Here is a 25,606-nt window from a genome sequence, read left to right as displayed (position 1 = left end):
GTCCGACACGAGCTCAAATCTTGACTAAATAGAAACCCACGTTTATAAAACGGCAACTTCATTGTAGCGACGCTGCATTAATAAGAACGCACGTGTCGATGCGTTGACGTCACTAGATAGCACCTGACTGATTTGATTATTCACGAATGAGGCTTTAATTTCGTGTCGGACGACCCGGGCAGGACAGATCTTAATCTACGAGATAAGAGTCACTGCATCTTCTCTCCTGGATTCGGTAAAGTTTAAACAACTCAACGCCTTTCGCCGTCAAAGCCAGCACTGCCGCCCGCTGTCTTTAGACGGCTGCTGTAAACCTCCTCCCAGGGTTTGGCTCACGATTCGCCATCGCTTCTCAGACATTGCGACCGCAATTTGATCATCGTCATCGCTCCAACGTTCGGCGACTCTGCTGCGTTGGCAGCGGGGCGCAAGTCACACGCCAAGGTTCTAACTAGCACCTACTGGACATCTGTGAAAAAGAGCTTTATAGCTCATCGGATTCTTCCTCTATAAATGCATGTTCTGATTATGATACGCTACCTTAAAACGAAACAAAGTATATACTTGGGTGACGTTTCGGGCAATGGCCCCTCTTCACAACATATAGGCCGGACAGCTCGAGTGGATACAAATTGGAGAGACCTCGAGAGCGGATGCGAATTTCTGTGTCCAACTCTTATCCACTCCGTGCAAGGGCTACCCAGAGCTCCCTCCCTCTGGTCGAGGCGGCTTCTGCCAGCGAAGGCGTGAGCAAGGAATTGCAGGGCGGCACCTTTATCTTGTACCCTGAATATATTTCGTGAGTAAACATCGACGACAATAAAACGTAATGAATTACAGTTTTGAGCAAAATCACATTCACGTTTAGGATAATATATATTATACCCTTTGGGTCTTTAGGTAAAGTCACGTATAGGTAAAAAATAATAAAAAATAAATTAAATAAAAAATAATCAAATCACGACGTTTCGGAAGCAACGCAAGCTTCCGTCATCAGGCGGGACAACCACAGCAAAACAGATACCGTAAACATTTGCTTCCTCGAATATATATTTATCCACATATATATATGCGAGTAAATGTTTTCTTACTGAAACATATGTACGCAAGAATATATTTATTTTATCCACTATAAAGTTGGGATTACATATACTGTAATGCTTTTATGAATGTAATTTAATGTCTAAACTAACGGCGCATACGTATACACACTTTGACAATCCGTTCTGTCTATATTGCCTTATGTAAATATATTCGAACTGAGCGTTGTTTCTGCAGACGCATCTACCTGATGTTGAACTTCTTTCGCACCGTACGTAGCCAACCGTGCTAGTGACGCGTCCGCCCTGATTGATCGGCTTCCGTGACAGCGAAACGCGAGACGGGGAGACGGCCCCGGGTGGAGACGGCGAGTGGAGCGGGCGCACTCCTCACTCCCTGCACACTCCTCACTCCCTGCACACTCCTCGCTCCCTGCACACTCCTCACTCCCTGCACACTCCTCGCTCCCTGCACACTCCTCACTCCCTGCACACTCCTCACTCCCTGCACACTCCTCACTCCCTGCACACTCCTCACTCCCTGCACACTCCTCACTCTCTGCACACCCCTCACTCCCTGCACACTCCTCACTCCCTGCACACTCCTCACTCCCTGCACACTCCTCACTCCCTGCGCGCCCTCACGGCCAGCGACGACGCAGGGCGCGATCACGGGAATGTTGATAATGGTAACAATGATATTACGTAATGTAAATCATAATTATTATTATTTGCATATATAAGCCGCTATTCATCTAGGGATCTCGTGTGCCACGTGAAGCGACTCGAGAAGTTTGTCGCTGCCGTTCATCTTTGAATGAGAGACGCGGGTTCGATCTACGGGCGCGGCACCAAAACACGGAAAAAGTGTAAGACTCTTAAAACCCGCTTCGCCGCACGCAGCAGCGATGTCCACACGGGCACTGCACGCTGAATCGACCGGCCGGCCGGCCGCGTGCGGTGGTGTAAAGTGTGGGTACTCCCACCTCTCAAAAGATGCTTGTAGAGCGTGGACGAGTAGACCAAATACCCTGTCTAGAGGGGCCCTCGTGAGCTCCCTGTAGCGGAAGCCCTTCCGCCAGCAGTGGCCTGAGTAAGAAATTGCAGGGCTGCTCCTTTACCTGTTTTTCAATCAGAATTCGCGGGGTGGGTGGCGCTTTGATTAGACTCACTGGAGGGAGGCTCTCGACTCACGAATGCTAAGTCCGTGAGACTACACAGCCCATCATTACTACGTGGGCGGGAGATGGAGGGGGGGGGATGAATCGGTATAGAATTGTGGGACGTCAATAACGGCTATAGTGCCTTAATGAACCCCACCAACTCGGGAACGCGAAAAGGAGAAACGAAGCAACTCTGTCTCACGTAGCCGCGATCAAAAGGACTGACGGTGCAGACCACCTTCCACCCCCCCCCCGGAACCTCGTGCCCTTTGCCAGGGCGTGAATCGCGGTCGAACGCCCACGCCAGACGCGTGGGGCTCCTCTGCAGGGATGGGACGGCGCGGTTCCGTCGAGAACTCGCGCATCGTGCCCTCTTTGACTATTCCAACGTAAAACAATTAAACAAGAAAGAAACAAAAGTGACGTTTATAATAATAATTGATTTTTTACCCTTTTATCTGGCAACAAAAATTACACCTTTTTTAACGAGTCATGTTTGCATTGACCACAATGCCTGCGGTCGGAATGCAAACAAAAAACATAACTCTGGTAATGTATTGGCACTGTCCTTGAAAATGATTGGTCCACACCCGAGACAGCTTTCCTTAGTGCCTAGTCTCACGTGGTGCCTAGTCTCACGTGGTGCCTAGTCTCACGTGGTGCCTAGTCTCACGTGGTGCCTAGTCTCACGTGGTGCCTAGTCTCACGTGGTGTCTAGTCTAACGTGGTGCCTAGTCTCACGTGGTGCCTAGTCTCACGTGGTACCTAGTCTCACGTGGTGTCTAGTCTCACGTGGTGCCTAGTCTCACGTGGTGTCTAGTCTCACGTGGTGCCTAGTCTCACATGGTGCCTAGTCTCACGTGGTGCCTAGTCTAACGTGGTGTCTAGTCTCACGTGGTGCCTAATCTCACGTGGTGCCTAGTCTCACGTGGTGCCTAGTCTCACGTGGTGTCTAGTCTCACGTGGTGTCTAGTCTCACGTGGTGCCTCGTCTCACGTGGTGTCTAGTCTCACATGGTGTCTAGTCTCACGTGGTGCCTAGTCTCACGTGGTGCCTAGTCTCACGTGGTGTCTAGTCTCACATGGTGTCTAGTCTCACGTGGTGTCTAGTCTCACGTGGTGTCTAGTCTCACATGGTGTCTAGTCTCACGTGGTGCCTAGTCTCACGTGGTGCCTAGTCTCACGTGGTGTCTAGTCTCACGTGGTGTCTAGTCTCACGTGGTGTCTAGTCTCACACGGTGCCTAGTCTCACGTGGTGTCTAGTCTCACGTGGTGTCTAGTCTCACGTGGTGCCTAGTCTCACGTGGTGTCTAGTCTCACGTGGTGCCTAGTCTCACATGGTGCCTAGTCTCACATGGTGCCTAGTCTCACGTGGTGCCTAGTCTCACGTGGTGCCTAGTCTCACGCGGTGCCTAGTCTCACGTGGTGTCTAGTCTCACGTGGTGTCTAGTCTCACGTGGTGCCTAGTCTCACGTGGTGTCTAGTCTCACGTGGTGTCTAGTCTCACGTGGTGCCTAGCCTCACGTGGTGCCTAGTCTCACGTGGTGCCTAGTCTCACGTGGTGCCTAGTCTCACGTGGTGTCTAGTCTCACACGGTGCCTAGTCTCACGTAGTGCCTAGTCTCACGTGGTGCCTAGTCTCACGTGGTACCTAGTCTCACGTAGTGCCTAGTCTCACGTGGTGCCTAGTCTCACACGGTGCCTAGTCTCACGTAGTGCCTAGTCTCACGTGGTGTCTAGTCTCACGTGGTGCCTAGTCTCAGGTGGTGCCTAGTCTCACGTGGTGCCTAGTCTCACGTGGTGCCTAGTCTCACGTGGTGCCTAGTCTCACGTGGTGCCTAGTCTCACGTGGTGCCTAGTCTCACGCGGTGCCTAGTCTCACGTGGTGCCTAGTCTCACGTGGTGTCTAGTCTCACGTAGTGCCTCGTCTCACGTGGTGCCTAGTCTCACGTGGTGTCTAGTCTCACGTGGTGCCTAGTCTGACGTGGTGTCTAGTCTCACGTGGTGCCTAGTCTCACGTAGTGCCTAGTCTCACGTGGTGCCTAGTCTCACGTGGTGTCTAGTCTCACGTGGTGCCTAGTCTCACACGGTGCCTAGTCTCACGTGGTGCCTAGTCTCACGTGGTGCCTAGTCTCACGTGGTGCCTAGTCTCACACGGTGCCTAGTCTCACGTAGTGCCTAGTCTCACGTGGTGCCTCGTCTCACGTGGAGCCTAGTCTCACGTGGTGTCTAGTCTCACACGGTGCCTAGTCTCACGTGGTGTCTAGTCTCACGTGGTGCCTAGTCTCACGTAGTGCCTAGTCTCACGTGGTGCCTAGTCTCACATGGTGTCTAGTCTCACATGGTGCCTAGTCTCACATGGTGTCTAGTCTCACATGGTGTCTAGTCTCACGTGGTGTCTAGTCTCACGTGGTGCCTAGTCTCACGTGGTGCCTAGTCTCACCTGGTGCCTAGTCTCACGTGGTGCCTAGTCTCACGTGGTGTCTAGTCTCACGTGGTGTCTAGTCTCACGTGGTGTCTAGTCTCACGTGGTGCCTTGTCTCACGTGGTGCCTAGTCTCACGTGGTGTCTAGTCTCACGTGGTGTCTAGTCTCACGTGGTGCCTAGTCTCACGTGGTGCCTAGGCTCACGTGGTGCCTAGTCTCAGGTGGTGCCTAGTCTCACGTGGTGTCTAGTCTCACGTGGTGTCTAGTCTCACGTGGTGTTGGACCAGATGACGCCAAAACGCTCTAAGGAAAGCGATCTCGGGTGTGGACCAAGCAATTTCAAGGACAGTGCCAATACATTTTAGAGTTACGTGTTTTTTTGTTTGCATTCCGACCGCAGGTATTGTGGTCAATGCAAACATGCCTCGTTGTAAAAAAAGGTGTCATTTTTGTTGTCAGATAAAAGGGTAAAAAACCAATGATCATATTTTGCTACTGGCAAAGGAGGTTCCAATGGTGTAAAAGTGCCGTTTGTTGCTGTCCGCTTGGCGTTTGTTGGGGGAGGTGGGGGCTGTGCTCAGGAACGTGCCGTAATTCAAATACATAGATACTGTTTATGTCCTTTGCGTGAATGACAAAAGTATGTGATCGCGCGTTTATTTCGTACATATTCACAGCCTAGACGTGTGTCGCGATGTGTCGAGATTGAGCACAAGTCTGAGATCAAGTCTAAGTATTTGTATGCACAGTATATACACCGTATGGATATAAATACCGTATAACATTAACCGGGGGTGGAGCGGTGGCGCCACGGTTAGCGCGTTGCGCTGTGTGGGCCCGACAACACCACAAGTTCGACTCTCGGCCGCGGCTGCCCATCGTGGCGAGTGACATCTGGGCCTGGTGCCCACCGCGGCCCCCAGCCGCACTGACGGTCGTGGTGAAGTATGGCTAACGACCCCCGCGACCGACATGGTGTGGGCCGGTCTTTAATTGGCAACAAGGACTCTGAATCGTTGACCAGACGTCGCGCTGAGCACGCGGCACGCAAGGCGTTCCGACTATCGACACATCCACTAAAATAGTCGACACATTATAGAGACGATACCTGGACATCTGTGAAAATTTGCTTTATAGCTCATCGGATTCCTCCAGTATAAATTAATATTATGATCCTGATCTATGTCAAATCTCCCGTTTTATGTAGGCCTTATGTAGCCTCTGCCTCCCTATCAGCGTATTTTCCTGACCCTTTGCTCCAAATTCTCGGTTCCTGTTCAATAATTTACTCTTATTTTCCATTCCGTTGCTATCGCTTTGCTCCGTACACACCACCCTGGACTCGAGCTCCCTTCCCGTGGTGGAGCCACGGGTACGGCCTCGTCAGTTTCATGAGGACGCCTCTGCCCCATGCCTCCCACGCGATGCCACTCACCAAGATGCGGGTTACTTTGCCCGAGTCGTGTTTATCGCGCCGAGCGTGATGGGATATCATTGCCATCGTTTCGGCCACATTGCGCCGTTAAGAACAATAATTATATGTTTGATAACATTGTAAATGTGCAAAAAGAGCTTTACACAACATTATACATGTTGTGGCTTTGCTCTCCAACACACCGGCGTGCTGTGTTAGTAACAAATTGGCATGTTCTGTTTACGTGACAACCCTTACTAATTGGCTGTGTCGGGTGGTGGCGGGTTTAACGACACATTTATATATTAACGCGATCTAAACCAAAAAACCTGTATTATGCATGATATTGGTCGCGTGTTAAACAATCATAATAATAATAAACAAACATACTTCGGGAATGACTTTATCCGCGGTGTTTGCTGGCCCCGCATGCAAGCGTTATGTGTCTGGGAAAACAGAGCGAGTAATGCGAGGGCTGTACGGCAGCAGTGGAGTAGGCCTGCTACAGGGAAGTGCGTCATTGTCACAACAACAACGACGACCGTGTCATGCAGCGTGTTTCTGCTCGGGAGGCTTGACAGCCCGAAGCACTCTAGCACGCGTGCTCACGCACACACGTGCTCATGCCACCGACAGCACAGCTCGAAGCGACAGCTCCTGCCTCTATAATACCCACAGCACGTTCAAAGGGGGAACGGGCACACCTGTGGCCAGTGACGGATTAAGCTCAGTGCGGGTCCTGTAGCGTTCGTTGTAAAGGGACCCTAAATAATAAATAAAAACAAATATTAAAACACAATTTTTTTACTTGCATAGTAAAGGTATTGTATTTTTTTATTTGCTATACAGCCCAGATAATACGACAAATCGCTAACCTTAAACACCCAGTCGTTCATAAAAGTTGAAGGCGGTATAGTACTATAGTAATAGAGCAAGTGCAGAATCACTGAACCGAAATTGATAGCTTGAAAGCATTTAGCGCAGGGCCCTTGAAAATGCGGGACCCGTAGCTACTACATAGTAGTAGCTAATACATATGTAGTAGTTACATATGTAGTAGCTACATCTCCATATGTAGTAGTAGTAGTAGCTACTACATAGCGACTACATATGTAGCTACTCCATATGTAGTAGTAGTAGCTACTACATAGCGACTACATATGTAGCTACTCCATATGTAGTAGTAGTAGCTACTACATGGCGACTACATATGTAGCTACTTGTGCTACGCGGAGAATCCGGCATTGGCTGTGGCTGGAGCAGCGGATGGGGAGACTTGGCGGTGCATCTCGGCGTTACTGCGTGAGGCCCACAGAGGGCGAGCGTGCTGCGTGGCTCTGGCACGGTTTCTACTCACAATTTCAAGATGAATTGCTGACCTGTGATGTTTTATATGCGGCGTGCGCGTGCACTGTCAACTCGCGGTCCTTTATTAACCCAATCGGGCGATGGTGGCTACGCACGTGGCTATAATTTAGCACTGTGGAGGCAGCGGCGAGGGTTGGTGGATGGCACACACATGTCGTGAAACTCCCGTGCTCCCTGTCCACGAGAACTGTCATTCTACTCTTGCTCGCGGCAACGCATTCAGGCGCTCGATGCCAAATGTCGAGGCGTGCGCTCTCCACGACAAGAGGGCTTCAGGATAGATTGCGAGAGAGAGAGAGGAGAATTCGTTCGTGCAATTTCCTCCTCCTCCTCGTCCGCTGAAGGAGCGCAGGCCACCGTGGGGGGTTTTACTCCACCGGTCCATAACTCGCGTCTGGCGTCTCTCCCGCGCAGGTTTGGTTCAAGAACAGGAGGGCCAAGTGGCGGCGGCAGAAGCACGCGGCCACGCCGGAGGCCAAGGCCGAGCAGTCGCGCGCCAGCGGCGGCGCTGGCGGCGGCGGCGGCGGCGTCGGCGGCGTCATCTCGCGCGACCCCGACACGGAGCTCTCTCCGCCCTGTCCAGACACGAGGACAACCGAGAGATGAAGACCCCCACCACCACCATCCGTGCACTCCTTTATCAGCACCGCCGTCGTGACACCCGTGCCATTACACAACGCCGACCGGCGTTTGTACCCGTGTCATATGATGCGTAGAGGGGCCAGCGCAGTCAGCCTCGCAATCGGTCGGAATGCCGCCTGGACAAGCCCATGCTATAGCCTACACAGACCGTTGGGACATCTGCCGTTAGCCAGACGATTAGCGCGGTTGGCTCCGTACGGTGCGAAAGAAGTTCAACATACATACGCATACATGAAGGCCGGCACGGCGCCTACGAGCGAGTGATGCGGCCAGGACTACGCCTGGCCGCCTTTGTCTCCCTCCACACCAGCGCTGATATTTACGCACCGCACCAGGTGCTCATTTGAAGTTGAGTCGCACTACGCGCACACGCACACCTCTGTTTTGTTACGTCTGGTTTTGTTTTCATCATTGCCCTGACTGTTACACACAAAGACAAAGATCCCCCGTATAGTCTTTACGGACGTTTTGGGGCAAGTGCACACACGCTCATTCACATTCGCGCATGCATCTCTCATGGACGCGCGGCGCCGCCCTGTGTGTATATACTGTAATTGTAATTTATGCTTAATTGAAAAAAAAATTCCAAACTAATAAATACTTTGTGTTGAGTACATCTGCCTGTGTCACGATGCCGTTGTATTCAAAGCCGCCCCAAATTTACCGATGCCGGTTCGTACCTCGTGGTGCCTTCGCTCAGTCAAGGTGGTATTTGATACGCACGCTCACGCGGCCCTGCGTGGTACTCGCCTCCGTTGGTGGCCAATAATTAGTCGTGGAAATTCCACATTCCTATGACGAGGAGAATAATATTTTTCAGTTTTTTTATCTCCCGAAATTGGTTGTAACTTTATCGATGCCGGTGAGATTTGCAACCCGAGTCGAAGCCTCGGGGCACGTGGCAAGGATCAACAACCCATGAGCGCATGGGTTGTTGATCTCAGCACATTCCGATCACGACACTCACAAACCCTCCAGGACGATGCAGTTGTAGAAGCCTCAGTGAAATCATCGGGAGACAGAGAAAGCGACATTTTACTTCAACGCCTCTGCACGGCTACCGTTACTCTCAGGACAACGTGCTACATCTAGTGACACTGCAAGACGTGGAGCCGTCGCTGGCACGGCATTAACAAAAACCCCGCACATTCGTCAATAGCATTGCATTAATATAAATAATAATAGACGACGTTTCGGGCAATGGCCTTGCAATAAAGGACCATTTACCAAATCCTCGCCTATTTTGAGTGTGGCTGTATATGTACGCAATATACATTCGCTCATTCCTGCTTCGCAGACCACTTAATTCGCGGTACAAACACAGAAGGTTCGAGTGGATTGTCTGGCCCATTCCTAGACTGTGACGCTACCATGTCGGCTATCTTGTACACTGTCCGGTAGCCTCTCGCCTGCGCAAGGAACGGGTATTTCCCCCTTTCAATTAAATGCATTTTGTGTGTGCCATGAATAGTATACATTTACATACACATTACATGTCTCGCCGAGTAATACTATACATTATTTAATAATTACGTTAATGACGTAAAAATGAGGAACATGCCAACATATGTGGACAGTGGAGGTGTACAGTTATGTTGGAACTCACCCGTGTCTGGAACCGAATACGTAGACACAACTTCCACAACAAACTGAGGTCCACCGTGTAGCATTAACAGACTGTTGGGGAAAGTGCTGTGAGCGAGCACCTACGAAGGCCGGCACGGCACACGAGGGGGTGGGTGGCCAGCACCACGCCCGGCCGCCTTTGTCTCCCTAGTGGCGATGTTTACACAGCGCACCAGCTACTCATTTGAGGCTGAGTCGACCTAGGGGAGGTCCAGGACCGTTTCAAACAATATTCCATGGTGGTGGTCGTGAGCGGGAATCGGTGACAATTGCTCGTTCCATCCACCCCCATCGCTTGTCGCGTTTAGTTTGTTGTCCTCCCGTACTCTTGATGAGCAAGGTTGGTTACGTACGGTGCGAAAGAAGTCCAACATACATACGATCAGCGCGGTATCAAGTATGGTACAAACAAATACAACGACGGAGGGTTTTCATTGGCGAATTTGAGAATGGCTGGAATGTTTCTATTGCTTCATTATTTATTGCTTACCCACGATGGAGACCGCGGGCGCCCTACAAAGTGGTGTTGTTTCTCTTCAACGTGACTTTACCGAAAAAACTAAGAATATGGTGACTCGTTGTCAACCAAGAAGCAGGGTCCTTTGGCTGAGTCGACCTCCGACCATGAGCCGAAGACGGAAGTCGACCAGCGGGGTCTCCTCCACGTGAGTCGACCGCGCGATGCGCAGGGCCACCACAGCCCCCCCCCCCCGAAGTAATGTCAAGCAGAGCGCACAACTCTCGGTGTTTCGGGGCTAGAGACGGACAGCTCTGGAGACAGGTGTACGTTATTTAGGCTAATTGGCCAATTTTAAAACAATGTATTACGTTTCGAAATGTATAGATTAAAGGCCGCGTAAGTCTCGAGTTAGCGGGCAACGGTTGGAATAGCGTGACTGCGATTGGTGTGTGTGTGTGGGGAGGGCATCTGTGTTGTGATTACACAGGAAGGTCGCTCCATTGACGCTGGCCCTGGATTAGAGGTATGTTTAACTCGATCGCGGGGATAATTAGACGCTTTATAAATACAACTGGGCGATGTGTGCGTAGTTCAATGACAAATATTCAATAAAAACAAATCTCTCTGGAAATGTGATTCTTGAAAGATAGTTACCTCCCGATGTACAATCGTATACCGCATACGAATTTCTCCTGATTCAGGGCCTTTGGCCTCACAAAGATACTTAGAGCACTTGGTGGGAACGGGCAATGAGCAACTCAGAAAGAAAGTCGTCTCAAACGGCACTAACCAGTTTATAAAGTGGCCTGGAGTGTCCGTTTCATGGCCACAATCGCACTCCTGTTGTTTGCCATTAACGCGTCTCTATGGGTCTCTATGTATAGCTTTGCGTCTCTATGATTGGCTAGGTACGATGCGCACGTTACTAGAAGGTCACATTTAGGTCTGGAGAGAGTTCCGCTCCGGGACAGCGCCGCGATCGCTGTCTGCAGCCTCTCGTCTCTCTGAGCTCTTTCTTGCGATGTTGGCGATTCAACCTCACCGTGCCCACCCCCTGCTCTTTACCCCGTCCACATTGGCAGTGCAGATCCTTCGTCGGCCAGGCCTCGGCCTCCATCCCTCTATCCTTGCCACGTGCCCACGCCAAACACGAGTTTGTGTTTTTACACATCTACTGCTTTACTATATTTGGCACTCCTATCGTGTGCGTTGCATCGATTGTTGTTGTAACGTTCTGAACCCTCCCCGACTGGACGTCTGTGAGAAAGCCCTTAACAGCTAATGGAATTCCTCCAGTAATAGATACATATTCTGACTCGTAACATCTCACGTCGAAATGTTGCACAGAGATAATTTAATTCACGGGCAAACAAGAAACGATGCGTATTTTAAAAAAAAACAGGGTTGTGACTCGAGATATGGCAATTTCACTTTGGAACATGTAGCCCATGGGTCGACAATGAAACTAACAAGAAGAGACATTTTTTTCTCAAATTCTGTTTAAAAAAAAGCTCTCAATATCTCAAGAGCCGCAATGCACCGTGAACACGTGACGCCCGTGAGCCTCAATGGACGACGTCACGAAGCAGCTCCTCCGAGAGCCGCAGGTTGCCGACCTCCCTGACCCAGCCTCGAGCGGAGCCAGACAAGCCCGAGGGAACACTGGGACACGACGACACGGTCAGCTGATCTTGAGTGGAACGAAGAAACAAGAATCCGCTTCTCTTTTGCTTCTGGTAACTTTCATAACCTCGACGTTTAGCACCGCTCGCAGAGGGAGAGCGAAACGCATAAAGCACCCACACACACGCACATACGCACACACACACGCACACACGCACGCACACGCACACACGCGCGGCTTAGAGGGCGCCTACAAGCGAGGGGGCGACTGTCAGGGGAAGTGAAGTGTTTATTTTTTTTGCACAATTAGGAAAAATATCATCAAGGATCATTGCGAGAGAGCCGCGTCCCACAGGGGCGAGATCTGCAAAGCTGCAGCAGCAGCAGCAACTCCCCTGCTATCTCGACGTGCTTCTGATTCCTTTGTAATGTTACAGGCAACGCGTGTGCGTTGTCTTTGTGAATGTGACATAGACAACGTGGTCCAGAGATTAGCGCGCTGGGCTATGAACCCGGTCACCCGGTCACCACCACTGACGATTATTTTAACCGGTCCCGGGCCTCCCCTAGGTCGACTCAGCCTCAGTCTTGCTGGCAAACTTCCCCCTCTTGTGCTATTAGGGCCTTATAGGTACTCGGGGGGATCTCTGTCTCCACGTGTGTGTGTGTCCTATTTACACGGCTCAAGTGATGTGTGTATGTACATCACTTGAGCCGTGTGAATAGTACAGCCAGCCCACTTTGCAAGATAAACCACACCATTACCGGCGACTTTTAAACGCGATATATTACATTGCGGTAAAATAGTTTACATTTAAACGATGCAGTTTTTATAGACTGTAATGATGTCGTCTATAGCCCCAGCAATAATTCAGACTGGCGAATAATTATCAATGACAATGGAATGTACTGAAACAAACATAATGCACATAATGAACACAACAAACACAATAAACATACAAAGCAATAAACAATCTATTAGAAGGTAAAGAGGATAAAGGTGCGGCCCTGCAATTACCTCCTCGTGCTTTTCCTTGTTCTGGGCACTGGCGAGACAAAGCCATCCAGGAAGCAGCCAACCAGTGTAATTGAAATTGCGGGCATCACCGATGCATATTCACTGGCGTGTTTCACCACCAGTGGCATGCGTGTGTCTGCGTGGTGTGTGAACATTTTACCACCTCCTGTATTGTAATAAAGCTTTCGTCTCGCTCCGTCAAGATGTTGGTCGCGTTGCTGTGGGAGTCGGCGATGTTTATGCCCCGAGCGCGCGACACTCAGAGGTCGGCAGCAGTCGTCACTTGCAGCAGCAGCAGCAGCCACATCAATTCCGGCATCCACGTGGCCTCCTGTCAGCCATGGGGTGGTGGGGGAGGCACCTGCTTGGTGCCAGGCACCACACTCTCTGGACTATGAAACGGGCTGGATAGGAAGACGCACCCACAACTGTGGGCTGGTGTTTAAGAAAGCGTGTTTTTGTGCATTGGAGAGGAAAACGACGCCGTCGTGGAGAGTGCACGGCTATCAAGGTGCCGCTTTAAACTGGGATGGCTGCTGCTGGTGGTGGTCTTGTGTCCTCTGGGTGGCACTTTACTGCCACGGATAACCGTGTTCACGATTACAAGACGTCTTCACGATGACAAGGCGTCTTCACGATGACAAGGCGTCTTCACGATGACAAGGCGTCTTACGATGACAAGACGTCTTCACGATTATAAGACGTCTTACGATTACAAGACGTCTTACGCAAGGCGACATAACCTCCGGATTCATTACAGGACACGTGCATCCCCCAGATCTTCTCGCTTTAAAATGCAGGGGCAAAGGTGGGCCCTATGATCGGGAGAATACGCAACGAGCTCCATTTCCCACTGAGGACACCGACGCGGTAATAAGAGTGGCGGCAGTGGTCTGGAGAACTCACGGCGCGGTTATAAGCCCACGGGAGATAGAAGCACGCTGCATCGTAGGACGTTGCTTGTCGAGCTATCTGACCTGTGTATAATCTACAATGACAACAAACGCGCGCACATACGGGCGTGAGTGAATGTGCGTGTGCCCAGGCACAGACGAGTAATCATGGCACAGGCAAGAGCGCATTTAGTTTTTCTTGGTGAGAGTGTAATAATCCATTGCTTGTTGAATGCATGCATTTTTAACAGTACAAAAATGGCACATTTGGAAACAAAATCTCATATGTGTGTGTGTGGCCTGTTATTAGATTTATCCTCAGACATTAACGAGGGCTGATTTCGCTACTCTGCCCTTTAATTCGTGCCTTTTTTATTTAATTACACATTTTCTTCAAAAGCTTCGACGGTAACAAGCATCCTTTATGCGGTTAATTAAACCGATGCGTCTACTTTTGAAATTTCATCTCGTGTTTACGTATACCGTGAAGTACAAAAGGCAAAAGCTATTGGCAAAAAAAGTTATTGTGAGAAGGCACCAGCGACTGGTAAAGAGCGATTACAGTATGTATTTGTGCGTAAAATAAAACGGGTGTAGGTGGAATGTAATATTTAGGCTTGCCTATGAAGTGGCGTCTATATATGTTTACACGAGCACATGGAGGCCTATAGTTGCAGATGCCACATGCAGTTTAAATGTATAAGTAACCGAAATCACTTTATTACTTTAATATGAACGGCGCATTTAATCATTAGCATTGTTTGAAGCCAGATTTTAAAAAAAGCGTTTGCCTTTTCGCCGCAATTCAAGAATACACACGGCCAATGCGTGCTGCGGATGGCATTACACACCGTGACGTGCGGCCTAACAATAATAAAACCATGAATTACTTTATAATGTAATAATCAGCCCACCCACTCTTAGCCCTTTCTTTTGAAAATGGGAGGGAGGGGGCATTAGGAATTATTCACGTGGCAGATCGAATAAGCGCATTCAAACGGTTTAATATTAATGCCCCTGCGGCGGACAAAACTGCCCTTGTGTGCCGAGGCGTGCGCCTCTGTATGGAACCCATTAAATATCGGGCAAAACAAGGGCCCCCCCCCCCGGGGACACAGGTTTGGAGCACCCCCCCCCCCTCCTCTCTCTCCCCGCAGCGAGCCGACAGAGTTCGCCGCTGCTGCTGCCGCTGCTGCTGAGCGCGGCTAATGGGATGTGTGATTGCCGCTCGTTTGTCACACGCGCTGCTGCTGTGTGCAGAGAGCAAGAGAGAGAGGGAGCCGTTGTCGCTGTTGTTGTAACTTGCTGACCCGCCCATACTGGACATTGGTGGGGGGGGGGGGGGGAAAGAGCTTCATAGATCATCGGATTAATCAAAATCACCTATTGAGACTGGTGCATGAAGAACGTTGAGCTCTGGACCTGCGCCTCTAAGATCGCGATTGAACACTGCGTCCGATTCGTGATATATGTGCGAGTAATACATTGTGTTTTATGATAAAAGTGATACCTTGAGACAGTTGCGTATCCGTACACATCGGCGATGAGTTTTGGATCAAACGTTTTCAGATGTTTCGACTGAATTTCGGATTATATTATCATAGGAGTGTTTTGGTGAATCCGGCCAGACTGGATCAGCTAATATAAACTCAGGGTCATAACTTGGACATTGTGAAAATAAAGCGTGGATAGGCGCATGCTGCGACTTACACTGTTGGACTGAGAAGAACTCACGATTCAGAGGACGCACGCAAGTCAGAGACATCATGAGACATCGACATCGCGTGGCTACAGAGGGGTGGTGACCTCTTGTCGACACTGAACCACGGAGCTCACGACAGAGGACGCCCACTGCAGAGACGCTGCGATGAGGTCAGCGTCAGTGCCGGGGGGACTGATGGATTGCTGAACCGCATGAACGGGAGAGGTGCTGACAGCTTCATCGAGCAGTGGGTAGATCATGGCTGATGATGACGATGGCCCAGGGCGACGGTAACCGGGAGTGTTGATGTTTCTCGGCTGCCATTCGGGCTGCCAAGGTAACAGGAACGCATGAATTGCCTCTGATTTGGGGCAAACGGATTTCAAAAGAAAAAAAAATCTTCAAAAGGGTTGGGGGGAGGGGAAAGAAGAATAAGAAAAAAAACACATGCATGCAATTATTAAACGAAATAACCCAAACAAAAGTGCGATACAAAACATAAATGAATATGGCAGCAGTTACGGCGTAGAGGTTAAAGCAGATAGGAATTCTTGCAATGCTGAGGTCAAGAATTCCGGATTAAACCAGCGCGTGTGACGGTTACGTGGCGTGTCAAGTTCGTTTGAGTAAATTATCATCATAATAAAAAATAATTCCACAAACAACAGAGATGCATTCACTTGTATACCGTGTGTTCTTTATTTAGCTCCTGCTATGCTGTTAGCGCCGGTGACAAATCACTCGGAATGCTGTTTATGAAGCGATATGCCAATTTTAGGCGAACGTTGCATGAAGGCGAATGGAGAAGACCCAACTTTTACGCATGACACGGATAACAACTGTGACCAATGGGCGCTGGTAACCGCCAAGCTAAATTGTTTAAATACCACCAATACAAGACGAGATGGTCAAAACGAGACGTATGCTCGTCACACCGACGCCCTCCTCATGTTGCCAGTGGGTGTGCGTGCATGGGACATCGTCCAAGCGCGTGTGTCCATGTACGTCTGCCTTGTATGTCTCTGTGGGCACATAAATGCGCTTCAGAAAGATGCGGAGCTGACTTGACTCGCACGATCCGCCTTTGTGGAGGAGGCTCGTGAAGGACGCTGCTGCTGGGCGATTGGAGGCAGTCGCCCTCCAACAACAACGGAGGGCAGAGGAGCGATGCTCACAACAACGAGCGGAGCGCTGGGCAGATAAAACACAGCGAGGTGGCATAGTGGGGAGAACAGGTAGTCATCTCAGTCAGTCAACACATAGCACCTGGGTCTGTCCCGTGATCTCCTGCCAATGAGCCTTCGAAACTTGACGTGGCCTCAACGTGCACCTAGCCTGGCACAAGCGCTGTGGTGACGTCTCTGCCACTTAGTAACGAACGCCATTTGTTTTTGTTGGTACATATGTATAAGTGCATGTCTTTATGTATGTCTGTATGTCTGTATGTATGTCTGTATATATGCACGTCTGTATGTATGTGTGTCTGTATGTGTCTGTCTGTATGTATTTCTGCATGTATGTCTGTATGTATGTCTGTATGTCTGTATGTATGTCTGTATGTATGTCTGTATGTATGTCTGTATGTATGTATGTCTGTATGTATGTCTGTCTGTATGTCTGTATGTATGTCTGTATATATGCACGTCTGTATGTATGTGTGTCTGTATGTGTCTGTCTGTATGTATTTCTGCATGTATGTCTGTATGTATGTCTGTATGTATGTCTGTATGTCTGTATGTATGTATATCTGTATGTATGTCTGTATGTATGTATGTCTGTATGTATGTGTGTATGTATGTCGGTATGTGCGTCTGTATGTATGTCTGTATGTATGTCTGTATGTATGTCTGTATGTATGTCTGTCTGTATGTCTGCATGTCTGTATGTCTGTATGTCTATATGTATGTCTGTATGTATGTCTGTCTGTATGTCTGTATGTATGTATGTCTGTATGTATGTCTGTCTGTATGTGTATACGAACTGGGGGAGCTGAGTTCGATTCCCACTTGCGGCCGACACCAGTGACAATTATCTGGGACTCCCCTAGGTCGACTCAGCTTCAAATAAGTACCTGGTGCGGTGTATAAAAAACATCGCCACTGGAGAGACAAAGGCGGTCGGGCGTGTTGCTGGCCACCCACCCCCTTGTGTGCCGTGCCGGCCTTCATAGGTACTACTCGCTAACAGCACTTGTCCCAACATTCTGTTAAGGCCATACGGGGGAACTTTGTCTTTGCACATGTGTATACGTCTGTGTGCCAGTACAAAACATGTGAATACCCCCAAACTAGGCTGCTATCCTTGAACACTCCAGCAGAGGGAATGCAATTACATCACTCCGTTCGCGTGTTCTTATTAACTCTGTAACACGCTTCTTTAACTTCCGAACCAGCGCTAAAGGCACAGTACATGTTTTATTCACCAGGTAAGGCCAACTGAGCTCTATAGTTGTTTCAGAAGCGCCCTGGCCGCAAATGATAGCTCAACGAAGTGGCTTATCAAGTGGGAATTTATAGCAGCAAACGCACGTTGATTCTAAATGTGGAGGTAAACCCCAGAGAACCTTGGGGAGGCCCAGGACGGGTTTCGAATAATCGCCAGTGGCGAGCACCCCTACCCGTCGACTCATCCGCCTACCATTAACAGAAGCAGCAGGTGTCTTTTGTCTTGTTCGCCGCATTCTTCTGATGCAAGTTTATTTTACACCACCACCACCTGCATTCTTCGGAGGTCTCCTGTCATGGTCTGGCCGCCGCCGTACAACTCGTAGCGCGCTCAGACACAATGCCTGTACGTAGCGAGGGGATTCTGGCTGTGAAGTACAAATGTCTCCAAAGCGGTACCAAAATTGGAACGGAGTGATTTCTGTGAGCTGGCGAGCGTGACATTCAAAGCAGCTGCGCTACTTGCAACACAATGACGTGGAAACAATAATGGTCGAGGAATGTAAATGTTGTACAAATCATCGGGCATGTACTGTGATTGCAAACATAATTTCGCTGACGTTTGTGGATCGAAATGAGTTGAATATTTAGCAGGCAGATAACCGAACTACGGTATTGCTGGAAACCCAACACATTTGTCAACACAATTACTGGGGCACTGTGGTGGCTAGGAGACGTTAACTACCTCGCCTGGTATAGAGGAGGCTCTGGGTTCGATCCCGACCCTGACGCCTGCTGCTGTGTATTTGGAGTTTGCGTGTCTCTCTCATCATCATCACGGTGGCTAGGAGATGTTAACTACCTCGCCTAGTATAGAGGAGGCTCTGGGTTCGATCCCGACCCTGACGCCTGCTGCTGTGTATTTGGAGTTTGCGTGTCTCTCTCATCATCATCACGGTGGCTAGGAGATGTTAACTACCTCGCCTAGTATAGAGGAGGCTCTGGGTTCGATCCCGACCCTGACGCCTGCTGCTGTGTATTTGGACTTTGCGTCTCTTTCTCTCCCCGTTGTCGCGTGGATTTTTCTCCGGGTTCTCAAGTTTTTCCCTCCATATTTAGAATCAACATTACGCGTTAAGAGAATCTGCCTGGTACACATTGCCACGTGTTAAGTCACAAAGTTGAACTATCATTTGTTGCCAAGTCCCTTCTAAAAAAAGAGCTATATAGCTCAGTGGGCTTTACCTGCTAGAATAAAAAAATAAAATAGTTTAAACCCTCCAAGCCTCAGTCCTCCCAGCGGTACAGATGGGCACAACCGCAGTTAGTCGATGGGCAAGTGGCTTGTGTGGTGGGGTAAAGTGTGAGTACTCCCACCTCTTCTAAGACACCCGAACAGCGAGGGAGAACGTCCAATAACCGCTGCGGTTGCTGTGTATCGGCGGTGACTTTGTGTGATATTGTGCGAAGGGGGTACTGCAGCCGTCTTTGCAAGAAAAAAATGTGAATCCATTGTTACGGGTACTGCACTAACCTTGGAATGGTTGGGTCAATGAGGATTTAAGTACGGCCCAGTATCACTCCATCAGCGCCAAGGCGCAGTGTTCATTTTTTCATCAGTAGAGGGAGCTGTTTGAACATTACATGAGCGCCTGCTGGTCTCCGATTCTGCTGTGCATTGCGCTTGTGACGCGCAAACTCGCGCTGTTGCAGAGGCTGCTGCAGACTGCAGAGTGAGCGAGCGGTTGGGTGGCAGGGTGCTCCAGCGCTCTGTGACTGACAAGTCGCGAGGGTGACGGCTGGGTGGCAGGGTGCTCCAGCGCTCTGTGACTGACAAGTCGCGAGGGTCACGGTTGAGTGGGAGGGTGCTCCAGCGCTCTGTGACTGACACGTCGCGAGGGTCACGGTTGGGTGCTCCAGCGCTCTGTGACTGACAAGTCGCGAGGGTGACGGCTGGGTGGCAGGGTGCTCCAGCGCTCTGTGACTGACACGTCGCGAGGGTCACGGCGGCCACAGGAGGTGTAGTGTTCCCGTCACGAGGAGCTGCACGGGATTAAGATGTTTCGAACGGCGGGCAGCGGTGATCAGAGCAAGGGCGACAGCCGCTATTACGCAAGGGAGACTCAGAAGGCAGTTAGCACCTTGGATGGGACACGTTCATCAATCGTTCCATGTAAGGTGGTTGTTTACCGGAGTCGTTTTTTGACTCTTGACTTAAAGCTTTCGTGATCGCAGGAATTCATATTGTTGGTTCTTTCGGTAAAGTCACGTAGATAGGTTGAACGAAAATAACAAAAAGCTACAACACAAGCGATCGTCATCCGGAGGAAAGCTGCTGAATGCAGACTGTTTCATCGGGTGTAGTCCTAGGGTCATCGACGAAGTGGGCGGGGCTAGTGATGTCAATGTGAGAGATTGGCATGTTCACGTGAGATTAGCGTGTTCATGGGGAATCGCAGAGCCATCGCGACGCAGAGATCGGCGTCCGTAGGTGGCCACGTTGGCGCGAGAAATGCAACCTGCTGATGTGAAATCGGAGAGCCGAAGCCACGGGGAATTTTTTTTTTACACCGGAAGGTGGCAGGAACGGAACATCACAGCTAGTTATGACTTAAACTGGCTGATAACGTCCTTCCAAATGATTGCTTAGTCTGTACCCATCTTCTCGGTTTAAATTGTGTCCGTGTCTATATATATGGATGGCTTCATTAATTAATCTTTGTTGATAGCCAGTGGGGTTGCAAAGTGCCTTCGTCTTAGAGAAATCAATTTCGTGTGAGCCCACCGCATTAAAACAATGATCAGCCACGGCCGAGGTATTAGTCCTACCGTGTTTCAGATCTGCCGTATGTTCACGAACACGGTCCGAGACATGTCGCTTAGTTTCCCCAATGTAACTACTTCCGCAGACACAGCTTAGTTTGTAGACGCCGGGGTATTGCATGTCAGGGATCACATCCTTCACAGATGGGATCAGATCACAAATTTTATGTACTGTGGTAAATCGAACCTGGATCTTGTGTTTGTTCATGATTTTGGAAATATTTTTGGTGACCCCTGCTATGTATGGAAACGTGATGGTTTTGATTGGGTCCTCAGATGGTCTCTAGTGAAATGTCCTTAATTAAGACTACACAATCCGTAAAGCTATCACCCCAACCGTTGGGAAAGAACCATCTACTGTAGATTGACAAACTCTTATGTAATAAACCAATAAATAAATAATGATATAAATATTTACCGTGTACGTAATGACCACAACAACAACAACAATGTATTTCTGTGCTCATACCACCGGTGGTATGAGCGTTGAGTGACAGGAGGCACGTGCGAGCTACATCCCCCGAGCAAGCATCATCTCGGCGCGCTGCCATGCTGCAGGCAAAAATAACCCCCCAATAACAAACACACACAATAGCGTAAACAAAAACAATTTCTGTCTCACGTGAGACGATAGAGGATAGACGTTGCTGCCACCACATGCATTGCAGAGAGAAGCAGACTGTAAAGCCACGTGATCACACTGAGAAATGCATGCGTCTTAAATCTGCCGATGGGACTAAGGCTGACGTCGTATTCACGAGTGGAGACAGAGAGCAGGGATTCTGGCTGTATTTGTTTCACCCATAATGCTCCACGGAAACGCATGGGTGAGTTTGTGTTGTGCTAACACAATAGCGTTTAAGTTTCGATTTAAAGCTTTCGTGACTGCAAGGATTCATCTTCTTGGTTCTTTCGGTAAAGTCACGTAGAATGAGAATAAAACAATAAAACAAAATAAGACAATAGAATTCTCACGACGTTTCGGCCACAACACAAGTGGCCTTCTTCAGGTGAAGGAACAGAACAGTCGGGACGACTTTGTTGTGGCCGAAACGTCGTGAGAATTTTATTGTCTTATTTTGTTTTATTGTTTTATTCTCATTCTACGTGACTTTACCGAAATAACCAAGAAGACAACAGCGTTTGTTTAACAGCCCTGACTCTGCTGATGAGACCCAAGAAAGTCGACGCCGGTCCAGAGTTTGATTGCTTAAACAGATGCTGCTGGATGATGTTGGTCTGCAAAGCCAAAAGGCTGAGTGACTGAAACACATGTTCATTCATACGTGGAGACAGAGACGGAAGTTGCGCTGATATTTGTTTGACATTAGTCATGCAACGATGCATTGTCTCGTCAATTGAAACTTCTCATCCATCTCAATGCAGGCAGCACCCTGCTGCAAACAGAGATTCCTGGGCCTCTGTGGGTCTTCCCCGGGTAAATCATTGCAGTTGCAGGTGTTGCGTGAAGCACCATGCATCGTTACTCCTCGATGTGCACTTCTTGGAACCGTCGTCACGCACAGTGATAAGTGACGGCCCTTTGTAGCAGCACTGCATTTGCCTGCTCACATGTCCCACGAGAGATTTACTGACGCAGGAAGCGTGAGCTCTCGCGGTGCACGCGAGGCATGGCAATAGGGTTCGGGTTTGGGTTGTACGCACGACGTTATCCACCTTGGTGATCTCGTCAAGGGGCAATGCCATCACGCAAATTCCGGTCATCCTCGCAGGGGCTCTGGCTGGGTCATCGGACAAACACGGTGGCCGCATCGCGCGCTTTCAGATGCGCTTCTGCGGCCGTCTGGAATGCTCTTCCTTCCGATATTAGGAAACCAGTGGAAATATGCACTGTTATATCATCATCTTTAGAACAGCTGTTTGTGTTTAGTTTCTGGCCCTTCCTCTAGCACCTACGATAGGTACGGTCGGCTACGTACGGTGTCAAAGAAGACGAATGTTGTCGATATCACCACCAACTATATCGTATATATGTCCCAATTACAGGCAAAGCTCGCCTATGCGAGGAGTTGATTGTTTAGTGAGTAGGGGCTGGGTACACAACGATGCGGGGTAAGCCCAGGGATGATGGAACACTGCGTGCTGAGGTTCGGCCTGGACAATCCCCGTTTCAGAAGGACTGTGCCCCGGTGTGCTGAAGCATTGGGATTGTGTCTCGGTTGAAAATTTTTAGTCCTCATCTTTACATATTTCTTTACATGGAATGTAATTGACCTATGGCATTGTAAAATATAAAATCACATGATTAGGGATTTTTTTAAACAGCTTATACGTGGACGTCTGGAAAGCGTGGAAGAGTAGGCCAAATACCCTCGAGAGGGGCTCTCTCTAGGCCCTTCCACCAGCAGTCGCGTGAGTAAGCAATTTCAGAAAGGCACCTTTATATTGTGAGTGCACCAAAAATTACATGAACAGAACATTGGGCAAGGACAGCTCAAGGGCACACAAAGAATCGATGAAAAACATCGGGTATGGAGAGCAAGCAGCTGGAACGCCATGGACATACGAAGCTCGTGTCGAGTGGACGCAGCGCCCCACCACCAGCGTGCACATTTGAAGCGTGCATTGCACGCTCCAAATGCCGACACGACGCAACCGTGTGTCAGTGCGCGTGCGCTTCACGCAACCGACGGCTTGCACGGGCTGGGGAGAGCGAACATGTGTTCTTCAGCTCAACGCATCGCACATCACGCGGCGTTACTCGAGTCCTCGTCGAGACACGTGTGAAGGACGCCGTCCCGCTGCAGTGACTGCCACATGGGAGATCGCGTTGGACGGAAGCTTCAGCGGAGATAGAACGTCGCACACAGACACCGACGCTTTTGACCAAAATCACTCGCAATGCGCCCGATCCCGCCAGAGCTCGCAAGTTCAGCTGGTATTGAGTCTGGATGGTGCTCGGATGGGCAATCATCACGCAGAAAAAAAACATGTTTAGTAGGCGCTGTGGGCAGTAGGGGGGCAGCGGAGCAGCAAAAGCCATTGTTCTATACGTCATCCACCTCCAGCGAACCGCATTGACCAGCGTGGTGACGTATGGTCAAATAATCCCAATGGCCTGCACGGTATGGGCAGGCCCTCATCCAGCAGTGTATTAATAAGCGGGGCTGTATGTGTACAGATGCAGTGCGAGAATGTTCCTTTTATTCATTTGTTGTTGAAATGTTGCTGGACAATGTTTTGTCGAGTCAGCAAATAAACTTTCACCCACAAGCACATTCCGCAGGGACGTCTGCGAACGTCTATCAACATTCCAGGAAAAAAGCTTATCTTGTATGGCCCGCACCTCCGATTCGCACGTTTGGCTACGTACGCTGCGAAAGAAAGTCATCATACTATGCACACATACACTCTCCGCTGTGGACAGGGAGTAACACGAATACCCACTGGTACATATTTGCAACAACAAAAAAACCAACGTGGAATGACCAGGAAAAAATCAACACAACAGCAGCAGCAAGTTGCATTTGTGACAGCAGCAGTACCAGCCTCGCGTTGACGTCCACGTATCCCTGTCACGTGGGCCAAGAGCTCCACGCTGAAGCGGCGAAGCGCACCTAGCGAAGCGCACCTGGTCACCTGGCCATGGGCCACGGCACGCGGGGGGCCTTCTCCATTTTTAAAACACAAAGAAGAGAGAAACACGTGACGCAACATTGCCTCGGTGCTCGTAAAACAATCAACACATAATGAACAATACATAATGAACACTACATAATGAACAATACATAATGCACAATATATAATGAATAATACATAATGAACAACACATAATGAACAATACATAATGAACAATGCATAATGAACAATACAAAATGAACAATACATATTGAACCATGCATAATGAACGCATAGTACTCGCTATGACGCTAGGAGTCAAAACGTGGACATTAGCGGAAAAAAAACCCATCGAAATTGTGCAAAGAATGGGAAAGTGTCCAGAGACGCATATAGAGACCGAAAGAGGAACACGTGGATTAGAGGGAATGGACACCTTAGAGACGCAATTTTGACATTCATCCAGCAGTGGACAGAGCACGATGAATATGAAAAAGGCAATGACAAATGCTGTGTGCTGGAGCTACATCGAGAAGATAAACAAATGGATCGGGCAGCAAACACGAATCAGTGACGATGTGTTGGGCTTCATCCAGCAGCGGAGAGCTCATGGCTGATGATGTTGAGCTTGCTCGTGTGCGAGAGTCCACAGACACCTGCCCGGAGGAGGGTGGCGGGGCGATCCCACTCAGTCTCTGTGCAGGATATTTTTATTTACGTGAGAAAATGAAACTGACACCTCACCCGTCCACGAATTGCACGAGATGCCTCGGTGTCGCCGTGAACCCGGGAACCACGTGCCCCAAATGCGTGAGTGGTCTGTGTGAGTCTCTCACTCTCTGTGCACGCTCAATGCGTGAGTGGTCTGTGTGAGTCTCTCACTCTCTGTGTACGTTCAATGCGTGAGTGGTCTGTGTGAGTCTCTTACTCACTGTGCACGCTCAATGCGTGAGTGGTCTGTGTGTGTCTCTCACTCACTGTGCACGCTCAATGCGTGAGTGGTCTGTGTGTGTGTCTATCACTCTCTGTGCACGTTCAATGCGTGAGTGGTCTGTGTGAGTCCCTTACTCTCTGTGCACGCTCAATGCGTGAGTGGTCTGTGTGAGTCTTTCACTCTCTGTGCACGTTCAATGCGTGAGTGGTCTGTGTGTGTCTCTCACTCACTGTGCACGCTCAATGCGTGAGTGGTCTGTGTGTGTCTCTCACTCTCTGTGCACGTTCAATGGGTGAGTGGTCTGTGTGTGTCTCTCACTCCCTGTGCACGTTCAATGCGTGAGTGGTCTGTGTGAGTTTCTCACTCACTGTGCACGCTCAATGCGTGAGTGGTCTGTGTGAGTCTCTCACTCTCTGTGCACGTTCAATGGGTGAGTGGTCTGTGTGTGTCTCTCACTCCCTGTGCACGTTCAATGCGTGAGTGGTCTGTGTGAGTTTCTCACTCACTGTGCAC

At 49.6% G+C, this 25,606-nt stretch overlaps 1 protein-coding gene across 1 annotated transcript in view; it reads left to right on the top strand.

Annotated features, from left to right (window-relative positions):
- Positions 1-8,667, top strand: part of LOC103091747 (homeobox protein goosecoid) — a 31,722-nt gene extending 23,055 nt beyond the window's left edge. The window contains exon 3 of the mRNA XM_032964187.2: positions 7,824-8,667. Coding sequence (XP_032820078.2) covers positions 7,824-8,015 — 192 coding nt within the window. The 3' untranslated portion in view covers positions 8,016-8,667. The remainder of the gene's footprint in view (positions 1-7,823) is intronic.
- Positions 8,668-25,606: the final 16,939 nt, after the last annotated feature.

This window comes from Petromyzon marinus, chromosome 31 (assembly GCF_048934315.1).
Source record: "Petromyzon marinus isolate PM22_M1 ecotype Great Lakes invasive population chromosome 31, UKy_Petmar_22M1.pri1.0, whole genome shotgun sequence".
NCBI classification, from domain to species: domain Eukaryota; kingdom Metazoa; phylum Chordata; class Hyperoartia; order Petromyzontiformes; family Petromyzontidae; genus Petromyzon; species Petromyzon marinus.
This window is presented reverse-complemented; position numbering and strand designations above follow the sequence as displayed.